Source organism: Mesoplodon mirus (assembly GCF_964341445.2).
Source record: "Mesoplodon mirus genome assembly, chromosome: 3".
NCBI classification, from domain to species: domain Eukaryota; kingdom Metazoa; phylum Chordata; class Mammalia; order Artiodactyla; family Ziphiidae; genus Mesoplodon; species Mesoplodon mirus.
Genome location: NC_138978.1, coordinates 118,711,568 through 118,724,155, shown reverse-complemented (window position 1 = coordinate 118,724,155; position 12,588 = coordinate 118,711,568). Strand labels below are relative to the sequence as shown.

The window sequence follows — 12,588 nt, the reverse complement described above, 5'->3', positions numbered from 1 at the left end:
GATAAAAGAGATATAGAGATATACAGCCTCAACTTATGTATTTAATTATGCCCCAGCTTTCTGAACTGAGCCTATCTCACCAGGGGAAATCACTGCGGGAAAAGAGCCAGTTGGCTGCCCTTCTCCTCCTCACTTCAGAGCACATTCTTCACCCCTACTCCTGCCAGCCTCTTGGCAGTAATGCTCCAATGCTTAAAGAATTCAAATCACTTTCCATATTTCTCACCATACTGCACCAGCGATGGGGATTGTGTGGTGGAGCCCATGTCCCAAGAGGAGGTGGTGGTGGTTCCAGATTGAGAATGCTGAGCTGCCAACTGAGCCAGGGCCTGAGCAGTCTTGAATTGCTCCAAGAACTGGGAGCCTGTGGTGCTGCTGCCTTTAGCTTCACCGACATCACCAAATCCTTTCCCTAACATGCTCACCTGTAGATCAACACAGAGATTAGAGAAATCCACATCCAAGCAATTTTGTTCAACTACTCAAAAAACAAACAAACAAAAACAAAACACTTATCCCGGTTAAGAGCCAGTATAGATAAGACAAGTAAAGAATGTCCAGGGGCTTCCTTGGTGGCGCACTGGTTAAGAATCCGCCTGCCAATGCAGGGGACACAGGTTCAAGCCCTGGTCGAGGAAGATCCCACATGCCGCAGAGCAACTAAGCCTGTGCGCACAACTACTGAGCCTGAGCTCTAGACACCGTGAGCCACAACTACTGAGCCCGCGTGCCACAACTACTGAAGCCCACGTGCCTAGAGCCCGTGCTCTGCAACAAGAGAAGCCACCGCAGTGAGAAGCCCACGCACCGCAACAAAGAGTAGCCCCCACTCGCCAAACCTAGAGAAAGCCCGCGCACAGCAATGAAGACCCAATACAGCCAAAAATAAAAATAAACTAAATAATTTCTTTTTTTTTTTTTTTTTTGCGGTACGCGGGCCTCTCACTGTTGTGGCCTCTCCTGTTGCGGAGCACAGGCTCCAGACGCGCAGGCTCAGCGGCCATGGCTCACGGGCCCAGCCGCTCCGCCGCATGTGGGAGGCCCAATAAATTTTTGAAAAAAGAATGTCACCAAGTAGAATAGTCCATTATAGCATAAGCTCTGGACTCAGACTGTCTACATTCAAATCCTGGTTAAATAATTGTGGAAAAATTACTTGTAATTGGTCTGTACCTCATTTTCCTCATCTGAAAATAGGAATAAAAGTAGTACCTCATAAAGGTGTAGGAAGATTAAACAAATACTATATAAAGCATTTAATATGTGCATGGCACATATCAAGCAGTCAAAAAATTAAGTGCCATTAAAATTTATACCGTTACCATCACTTTCCCCTCCCTCCTTCTCAGGGACTCCTTTAATGACTGGAGGGGTTTTCTCCCCTTTGAATTTTTAAATCAACTAATACTCAATTATTTAAATCAACTAATACTCAATTATGAAGGTGATATAAAATTTCACTTCAAGGCTTCCCAGGTGGCGCAGTGGTTGAGAGTCCGCCTGCCAATGCAGGGAACACGGGTTCGTGCCCCGGTCTGGGAAGATCCTACATGCCACAGAGCGGCTGGGCCCGTGAGCCATGGCCACTGAGCCTGAGCATCCGGAGCCTTTGCTCCGCAACAGGAGAGGCCACAACAGTGAGAGGCCCATGTACCGCAAAAAAAAAAAAAAAAAAAAAAAAATTCACTTCAGCCATTAAAGTCTTTGCCCCTTCCACTGAACAGCTCAAAAGGAACAAAAACAACTAACTGAGCTTCATCTCAATGTTTCTAATAACTAGCATAGAGACAAAGAAGTAAAGTTAAGGGGCTACCTCAACTTCTGCACTAAATGATCAAGTAATGAGTCAATATGATTTTATTGTTTTCTGTGTATATCCAAGTTCTACAGGGTAATCATGATGACAAAACAAAATTTACTCTTAATGCTTTTGGGGGATTCTCTCTATTCCCTACTACCAAGTAAAACTACCAGCCTAGACCAGAAGATTAACCATGTGGCCTTGACTATTCTAAAGAACCTCCAAGGAGATTTAGTCTAGTCTCTCTTAGGTTCTTACTTAAAGCACATCATGATCTTCATTATTAAGTGGTGCTTATACAAAGCCCATCTGTCCAACCCAAGGTAAGACTTTTTTTTCCCACTTCAGTCTGTATCCCAAGACTATACAAACAAGAACAAAAACACTAGAAATCTAGTTGAAAGTACAGGATTGCGGCAGAGAGATGATCCCGCACAGCAATGATTACCAAATATTCTGCAAGCGTGAAAACACTGAAGGTATAGAAAATTACCTAACATTCATATATTATGATAATGGGGAAGGGCTCCTATATTACTTGCATCTATTAAATTTTAAGGGAAATTAATCCTCTAACCTCTGTTCTCAATGGAAAAGAACTACATTAAATATCATACTGATTAACGCAGGTAATGAGAAAAAAGAATAGCACTTATGTTTAGTTTCACATATCACATGACACACATTAAACAGAATGTTAAAGTGGAAGTATACTGAAAACTTATTTTTGATATGAGAATTTGGATTTAGGTGTAAATATTCAACTCCAGACATTAAAGGCAATTAAAAGTGACACAGAGAACTTAACCCATTTTCCAGTCATATATCTTAGGTGTTGGTAGTTATTTTCTGATCTTCATTATATCTTCCTACGACCTTTGTCCCATTTTGTTTCTTCCTTCTTTTTCTTTTTAGTCCCAACACTCCTCTCCCTTCTCTGCCACCTTTTCTCTCCCGTGACCACTCATACATGGCAGAATATCAACCACCAAATTACTATTCACACAAAAAACTATTTTAAGACAACAGTTAAAAACTAACGGAGTGGGACTTCCCTGGTGGCACAGTGGTTAAGAATCCGCATACCAATGCAGGGGACACCGGTTCGATCCCTGGTCCAGGAAGATCCCATGTGCCGCGGAGCAACTAAGCCCGTGAGCCACGACTACTGAGCCCTTGTGCCACAACTCCTGAAGCCCGCGAGCCTAGAGCCCGTGCTCCGCAACAAGAGAAACCACTGCAATGAGAAGCATGAGCACCACAACAAAGAGTATCCCCTGCTCGCCGCAACTAGAGAAAGCTTGTGCGCAGCAATGAAGACCCAACACAGCCAAAAATTAATTAATTAATTAATTAATTTTTTAAAAACCCTAACAGCTCTGGATTAGAGGCTGACTTAGCAGTTTTACAGCTCAAGTAATTACTCTAACCTTACTACTAGAAAAATAAAAGTATATGCATACACATAGTTTCTTACCTCTTACAACTATAGTAACCCTCCACCAAAAAATAAACAGGAAAGTAAGGAAAGTAAAATAAACAGGAAAGAAGAGAGAAAAAGCAGTACTTTTAGGATTTACTAACCATCTTTGTTTAGTTATTTAGCCTTTGCTATAATTGATGACCTTGAACTTTAAAAAATATTCTGAATCAAGTCATTTGCCGTAAGTGCTCTAGGTTGTTAATAACCAATACCACTACTTCCACATTTGTGGAGACTTTACCCATTATCTTATTTATCTCCCTGAAGCCCTGTAAGATAGGCACAGCAAGCACTCTTATCCCCACTTATAGAGAAAGGGAGAAATAGCTAGTAAGTGGGCAGATTCAGGAAGACCCCAAGTTTTTAGAAGCCTAGCTCAGAAATGTCTGGTTTAAATGAATACATATGACAATTCTGCTCTACCAAGAAACAGGGAACTGCTGGACTTCCCTGGTGGTCCAGGGATTAAGACTCCGTGCTCCCAATGCAGGGGGCACGGGTTCAATCCTTGGTTGGGGAACTAAGATCCCACATGCCGCACAGTGCAGCCAAAAAACAACAAACAAACAAAAAACAGGGAACTGCTACAACCTTCCATCCAAGTTTAATTAGTATTACTAATACTGATTAGTATTAAAATTGGTTGTCATTGATTTTCACTCTTCAAGAATAACAGTGAACAATGTTTGCACAATAAGTATTCAGTAAATGATGTTAACTCATTTTTTTATAAAGCCTACACATTTAAAAAAAAAATAACATTTATTTATTTATTTATTTATTTAGGCAGGCTATGCTGGGTCTTAGTTGTGGCATGCATGTGGGATCTAGTTCTCTGACCAGGGATCGAACTCGGGCCCCGTACATTGGGAGCGTGGAGTCTAACCCACTGGACCACAAGGGAAGTCTCCTAACTCATTTTTATAAGATGACTTAGTCTGTCCAAAGCTAAGTCCTCTCCTAGAGCTATATTCCCTACTACCCAACTTGACATCTCTACACCCAAGTCAGCTTAGGAAGACAAAAGAAGACGCTTTACCTTGCCCCAAACCTCTGGGTATCACTGAAAGGAATTACTGTATGTATGTGCTGGGGTTGCAGAAAAGTTTGGTTAGGATACACCATGTTTCCTACTTACCATACTGTGATGAGAAAACGTGTTCCCTGAAGCAGGCTGTGATATGGCACTCTGCTTCGAGTTACTGAACACCAGAGGCTGGGCAAGAGAAGGAGCCTGAGATGGATCCAGATTAGATGAATCATTCTCCATTGAAGATGGTGTTTTCCCCAACAGAACAGCAAGGTCAATTCTGGTGGAGAGATGGGAGCTTGATGAATAATGACTGAACATTCCAGCATTCCCCAACACCCAACTCAGATTATGGTTAGATCAAAATGAAGTCACTCCCCAGAAACACAAAGCCGTGAAATGCTTAATTCATCAAAATAACAGATCTGTAAGAGCCACAACAGTATCTACCTATGCTCCAATGAGGCTGCCAACCTTAATACTGTTAAATATTTTAATTTTAGTGAAATTAACAGTGAAATATCAAATGTTCGTTTTAATACAGCAGCTCGATAATTGGGCCAAAATTTACAAATTTTTACCCATGATTTTAATACTGAATACCTGTCATTACCAATATCTAATATATAAAACCACATACTAGAATGCTGGCATCCTCAAGCAGCTTTGGAACAAGAAGGGTTTGGGGAATTTTCCCCCGAATTTTAAAAATATTTCAAGTTACTTGTGGTATAATGAAAATATATACTAGGGGCTTTGCAAATTTCCTGAGTAGTAGGAGTGTCTTTTGTTTTTCATAATTGGTCTCTTTCAACCACAGTTTATGCTAATAAAGTAACGCAGGGTGGGACCCCTCACAGAGTTTCAAGAAGGCAGCTGGTCACCAGAAACTCCAAGAAAGTGATTAGAGAGTTGGAACTTTCAGCCCCACCAAACTCCACCCACTTCTAGGGAAGGAAGAGGAGCTAGAGACTGAATTCAATCACCAATGACTTTATCAATCATGCCTGTGTAATGAAACTCTGATTAAAAACTTTTGAACAATGAGGTTCAGCGAGCTTCTGGGATGGTGAACACATCGATATGCCAGGAGGGCAGCACACCCAGAGAGGGCTTAGAAACTCTGTGCTCCACCAACCCCCATACCATGCCCTATGCATCTCTTCCATCTGGCTCTTCCTGAGTACTGGTTATAATAAACCAGGGACAGCAAGTAAAACTCTTTGCTGAGTTATATGAGTCATTCTAGCAAATTATTAAACCTGAGCAGGGGGCTGTGAGAACTCCCAAATTTGTAGTTGGCTGGACAGAAATGTGCAGGTGGCCCATTTACAGCTGACCTCTGAAGTAAATAAAGGCAGTCTTGTGGTACTGAGCGGTCAACTTGGGTCTGCGCTAATTCTGGAGAGTTAGTGTCAGAACACCCAGCTGGTGTCAGAGAATTGCAGAATTGGTGTGGAAAAATATCACAGATATTTGGTATCATAGAAAAAAAAAAAAGTATGGAGGTTCCTTAAAAAACTAAAAATAGAACTACCATATGACCCAGCAATCCCACTCCTGGGCATATACCCTGAGAAAACCGTAATTCAAAAAGAGTCATGTACCACAGTGTTCACTGCAGCACTATTTACAATAGCCAGGACATGGAAGCAACCTAAATGTCCATCAACAGATGAATGGACAAAAGATGTGGCACACATACACAATGGAATATTACTGAGCCATAAAAAGAAATGAAATTGAGTTATTTTAGTGAGGTGGATGGAGCTAGAGTCTGTCATACAGAGTGCAGTAAGTCAGAAAGAGAAAAACAAATACCGTATGGTAACGCATATTTATGGAATCTAAAAAAAAATGGTACTGATGAACCTAGTAGCAGGGCAGGAATAAAGACATAGACATAGAGAATGGACTTGAGGACACGGGGGAGGGGAAGGGGGAAGCTGGGGCGAAGTGAGAGTAGCATCAACATATATACACTACCAAATGTAAAACAGCTAGCTATTGGGAAGCAGCAGCATAGCACAGGGAGATCACCTCGGTGCTTTGCAATGACCTGGAGGGGTGGAATAGGAAGGCTCAAGAGGGAGGGGATATGGGGATATATGTATGCATATGGCTGATTCACTTTGTTGTACAACAAAAACTAACAGCATTGTGAAGCAATTATACTCCAACAAAGATGTATGAAAACAAGAAACACATTACCTCTGGTAATGACATCCTGAACATCCTATTCCTATTGCACTTCTCTTTAGGACATTCTGAATCAACAGCTATCATACCCAGGTCTAGAAATAATCCAAGAGTCTTTCAGGGGATAAAAATATTCCCTGACAAGTGTTATCTCCCTCTACTGACCCCAATACCTATGTTCAAATTCTAAAAATTTCATAAGCCAGATCCTAGGGAAAAAAATTATCACCATACTCAGTGGGCTAAGCAAAGATCATAATTATTAAGCAAGAGAAGAAACTACTGAACAGTTCTGCAAATTCAGAAATAAATGAAAACTTTCCACTTTCAGCTTCTCTTTACCTGACTTACTACAAGTTCTAAGTTCTAAGTTTTAATCAATACCTGTGATGCTGACAAGGCTGACCTATGTATTAAAGGGCTATTTGGGGGAGAGTTAGCTTTAAAATTGTAATATATGGATTTCCATTCAATAGATTACTAATATCAACTCTTACAAATCTACCAATCAACTTTATAGGACCCTAATGTGATTTGGTTATCATTATTACCGACACCATGGGAGTCTGTAGAGGTCCAGTGCCATTCTTCCTTACAACTAACTTAGCAGATACCCTTGGGAAAAGATACTAAATTATACCACACACTTGCCTCTGACCAGCAGTGATTGTCACATTCTCCGCAGGCAGAGGCACTGATGACACATTAGAGGCAGTGAAGATCTTGGTCTCAGAAAGCTGGAAAACAGAGGAATTAGTCACTCCTAGTGTTAGGTAAGTTTCAGTCAGAAACCTGGCACAGGTTAAGGGGAATTCAACATCAAGAAAAAGGGGAAAACCCTTTGAAGAGAGAACTATCTACTCTTAAGGAATCCTGAATGGACTGACCTTCAAGCCCCTTCTATCTATGCACAGTGGTTTTATTAAAGGGCGGGTAGCATCAAGAAACCCAATAAAATCTAGTGGAGTCACATAATATGCGCTGAACTTACAGGAAGGTGAATATGCTAGACAGAAAAACAGAGAAAGCACCTTCATATTTTCCCGATACAGCTCCCAACTTCTACCTCAATCCAAACCATACTTTATCTTCCACTACTCCTCTCAAAGAAAGGAAGATCACAGCCAAGATGAAGACACATATAAGTTAATTCTTGGCTTTTGAGCAGTAAGGGCCCAAGTGCTGATGAGTCGATATATGGAAAAATAATTTTAACATGCATTTTTTGGGGACTTCCCTGGTGGCGCAGTGGATAAGACTCCGTGCTCCCAATACAGGGGGCCTGGGTTCGATCACTGGTCAGGGAACTAGACCCCACATGCATGCCACAACTAAGGAGCTGGCGAGCCGCAACTAAAGGAACCCTGGAACCGCGACTAAGGAGCCCGCCTGCCACAACTAAGACCTGGTGCAACCAAATAAATAAATAAATACATATATTTTTTTAAAGGCATTTTTTGCCTTAAAACTGATTTTGTTACACCTAGTCTCTCCACTATAAAACACTAAAATTCGGTAAACAATTGTAGGGAATAAATCTTCCTACTATTCAAGTTGATTTTTTTTGAGGGGGGGGCATGCTGCCTGGTCTTCTGGGATCTTAGTTCCCCGACCAGGAATTGAACCCCGGCCCTCGGCAGTGAAAGCGATGGTTAAGCAGACAAGCCAAACCTTAGAAAGTATTCACAAAGCAGTCTAGCTCTGCTACAATAGAAAAGAATCACCCTCTGATGCTGATACATCCAGAATTTTAAAACTCAGGCCTGAAAACCAAAACAGTTTGACACATCATTTCCTCTTATCATATTCTGTCTTGACTGAATAAATACAAGTACAGGAAGGTACATCCATGATCACGGGAAACTGTAATTCACAGCAAAAGCTTGACTGTGACCAGGGATCAGGAAAATTCTTTTACTCAGGTACTACTCCAACGAATTCATATAGCTTGTTTATGTGCCACCCATCTATGAGGTTTCCTAGTTTAGTCAATCTGGAAGACAGCCAAACCTACATGTTCATCTCAATTACAATCACCACGCTGGGCTCTTAGTACAAAAACAAAAGGGGTCCCAGAGTCAACCAGACTGTAAACTTAAGAACTTGGTACTGTAACTCTCATCTGTACCCACCTCTAAGCCAATTTACAGGACTATACACCAATGCCTGAATGTGAACCAAATAACTGATTTGCTCCAAGGAAAGTCATATGCCACCAGAAGCTGTTACTCAATGCACTACCTGCCTAACTCCATTTCTAGTGCCCTACCCAACCACCATCTCTTCCTGGGATAAATCCGACAATCAGATATTGGACTTACACAAGTGCACTTGCCCTTTCCATAGTCTGGTTCCACAGAGTCCTGTTCATGCCCAGTCTCCTTCATATAACATATGTGAAATGTTCTGGCTCAGAACACTATTTTGGATGTAAAAGTTTTGGGTCAGAATCTTAAGGGTGAATTTTGAGGGGTAGAAACATACCCATTTTCTATCCCTAAACACCACTTAGGGATAGAAGGTACTAATGAGGAATGACCTGGGAATACCTACATCTTCATTCCAATCTTCAGTTCCCCACTCCTCTGTTGCAGTCCTCCATGCACCTGGGAATAAAGGAAAAACAATGAAGTAATTTTAAGTACCAGTACAAAGCACAGGCAGAAAATACGGATGTATTAAACTTTTGGCAGCCAAAAGTGTAACCAGAATTTAGTAATCAGAAGGGATTCTTGGGCTTCAGAGGGAGGAAAAGACTTTTTAGAAAGGGATACCTCAGAACAACCAGGGTTTTAATAAGATTATGATTTCACAGCTACTTTCAGTTCTTGTTACACAGCTGTAATAGGAAAGAGAGCCAGACAGTAAGAAAGAGAGAGAAAATGCAAGAGAGAGCAAGACTCCAATGGACCCAATGCTCCAAGCAATCTCTTAAGGGCCTTCAAGTCCTCTGACTTAGTAGTCCGTTCAGTGAAATGGCAGCAGACAATTTAAACTGAAACATGCAAGCTATACTTATTTGGTATAAGACAATACTGCAGGCAGTCTGAAGAAAGATGGTAGCAGGGGCAGAGGAACACAAATGGTTGCCACATTATAGTCAAAGGGCAGTGAAGAAGGAAAGGCTTGAAATCCAAACTGACAGCACTGACACCTACCTGCTATGGGAACTGAATTTAAAAATGCATACTCAGGGCTTTCCTGGTGGCGCAGTGGTTAAGAATCCGCCTGCCAATGCAGGGGACACGGGTTCAATCCCTGATCCGGGAAGATCCCACATGCCGTGGAGCAACTAAGCCTGTGCGCCACAACTACTGAGCCTGTGCTGTAGAGCCCATGTGCCACAACTACTGAGCCTGTGTGCCACAACTACTGAAGCCCACGTGCCTAAAGCCCATGCTCCACAACAAGAGAAGCCACTGCAATGAGAAGCCTGTGCACCGCAATAAAGAGTGGCCCTGCTCTCCGCAACCAGAGAAAAGCCCATGCGCAGTAACGAAGACCCAACGCAGCCAAAAATTAAATTAAATTTAAAAATGCATACTCAGGGCCTCCCTGGTGGCGCAGTGGTTGAGAGTCCGCCTGCCGATGCAGGGGATACGGGTTCGTGCCCCGGTCTGGGAGGATCCCATATGCCGCGGAGCGGCTGGGCCTGTGAGCCATGGCCGCTGGGCCTGTGCGTCCGGAGCCTGTGCTCCGCAACGGGAGAGGCCACGACAGTGAGAGGCCCGCGTACAGAAAAAAAAAAAAAAAAAAAAAAAAAAAAAAAAAAAAAAAGCATACTCAGCAGAAGTCAAGTTTACAGATCGTATTGATTTAACTATAAGAAACCCCAATGGATCTGTTCTTTTCAGAAGACATGAGATGAGATTGAAAAATCAAATATGTGTAATAGTTACCTTACTGGTCCTAACTATACAAAACACAAAATCTGACCTGCTGAGGTCATGGCACAGAAAATGAAGGGACACAGTTTCCGTAGGAGAGGTCCATAAATAATCAAACCACCTTGCACATTCCCCTGTTTTGCTTCACGTATACGCATATCCTCAGAAAAGGAACCTGCCATTTTTTAAGGAGTATAGGTGAGTTTCTATGAGACCTAAAATTCTTCCCTTCAACCAAAGAACCACACTAAGACACAGGAACCTCTGTGTAGCAAGGACCAGAAAACGCCTTATTTTCTTCTCTAGAATAACAGTATATATTTAATAATTCTTAAAACATTCTCTCCAAATGGAGAAAACGTCTTACAAGAATGAAAGAATGAAGGCGTGGCATTCAGATTTCACTGTCACTGAAGAGAAATATTCTAACACCTACAAAACCCGTCTGAAATTCTCTTAAAACATTTAATAATGAAAAATCCTATTTCCTACAGAAAAATATGTTCAGTGCAATGCCTTTCCCAGGACAATGTTAAAACTGTGCCAGGGAAATTCCAAACCACTTAATAATGACAATGTTCTCCAAATCAAACTAAAGTCCAATCTCAGTTTAGACAAGTTACAAACCACACTCTTCTCTCCCTCTCTAGTGATGGCATTTTTCCTCCCCATTGACAATCATCCCACCCTGGCTAACTGGAATCCAAAATCTGGGTTAACACATACACACAATCCTAGAATTGGAAGTGATCTAAGAAGTTATTTACTACTGAGAAGCTATCTCTCAATGCAAGAATTTTTTTTCCCCTGCACTCTGGCGACTGCATCTGGAATGGAAAGGAAGACTGTAGACAGCTACTTGACACCTTCCTATATAGGACATATGGTCTTGGCTAAGGAAAAGGACTACACTGAGGAAGCATTAAGGCGCAGAAAGAGTGCAAATGCTCTGAACAAAAGATTAGGGCTTCCATTCCATCAGCAAAAAGCACAGACAATGTAAATGTTAAATATTCATTAAATAAACTAATTTTTTTAAGGAGGAAAAACAGGCACAGAATATGAGAGAAAAAAGCAGAAAAATAAAAACCAAGAAGACAGAAAAATGACATATCCACAGATATTTCAGCTCATAAAAATCTATTAAATATCCGGGGCAGTTAGGCGCCTGGATGTATCATACCAGGAGCAGTCTCAAATTTTCGGGGATAATTTGACCCCTCAACCCCAATGAAATCAAGTCCTGAAACAAAAAAGAAAAGAAAAGAAAAAACAACCAGTGAAATTTTGCTTGTGAATGAGAATGTTTGCCCCCAACACACAATTCCCACTGTACCTGTGGATATTTTAAGGGTAGATTTGAGTCTCTTTTTAAATTAAAAAGGGAATTTGTAATTTACTATCATGAAAACACAAAAAGAGATCATGCATGAAGGTAAGTTCAAATCATGAAACTTGAAGGGAATGCATGAAACTATACTCAACACTTTCACACTAACAAGATGACAGCAGCGATTCACATAATTTTTCATTCAGCCACAAATCAAAAATTTCTGATTCTAGCCTCCCAAATCTGCTATTCTCTACTCGGTATAAATAAACACACACCTATTCCTTCCCTCTCTCTTTTCCCAACCAGATCCTTGTTGAAAATAGCTAAGGCTTTCAGTCTAGGACTGGGACTCCATGCCTGATTTTCTATCCACAACTAAAAACAAATCCCTCAACTTCTATTATCTTTTCTGCCAATGATAAAAAGCCAAATACCCAAGAACGAACTAGAGCTCAGAAACATATCTGTTATTCAGACTGTTACCAGTGCTCTACAAAGCCATCAAGAGATGAATGAAGAGCAGTTCTAATGCCTCCAAAGTATAATAAGTTAAAACAGAAAAGGATATTTCATAGCTAAATGGTTAAGGGACTTCAAAAAGATATCTAGCTTGCCAATAACTCTACTTTAGCCTCCACCAATGAGAAATCTGTATTAAAAATAAGTTTATAAGATAGCTTGATGAACAAAAAGCAAGTAACATTGAGGACCTGAGGTACAGCAATATTGTGGGCAGTAGATGAGAAGTGATTTGTGCCAAAGACCTTCCTAAAGACACAGGATTAAGGTAACTGATCTTTGAAAGGGGGTAAGGCAAATTTAACTGGATAAGGAGTCAAAGAGCCTACTTCATGC

General features: G+C 41.2%; 1 protein-coding gene across 31 annotated transcripts in view; it reads right to left on the bottom strand.

The window, feature by feature from the left end:
- UBAP2L (ubiquitin associated protein 2 like) overlaps positions 1-12,588 on the bottom strand; it is a 43,207-nt gene that overhangs the window by 17,646 nt on the left and 12,973 nt on the right. For 17 of the 31 annotated variants that reach the window (XM_082616529.1, XM_082616518.1, XM_082616508.1 and 14 more), the window contains exons 9-13: positions 11,584-11,643; positions 9,067-9,119; positions 7,165-7,250; positions 4,423-4,594; positions 227-425 (exon numbers count right to left, since the gene is read on the bottom strand). In XM_082616529.1, the coding sequence (XP_082472655.1) occupies positions 227-425; positions 4,423-4,594; positions 7,165-7,250; positions 9,067-9,119; positions 11,584-11,643 (570 nt within the window). The remainder of the gene's footprint in view (positions 1-226; positions 426-4,422; positions 4,595-7,164; positions 7,251-9,066; positions 9,120-11,583; positions 11,644-12,588) is intronic. The other 14 variants (XM_082616526.1, XM_082616525.1, XM_082616523.1 and 11 more) reach the window with 1 other exon arrangement.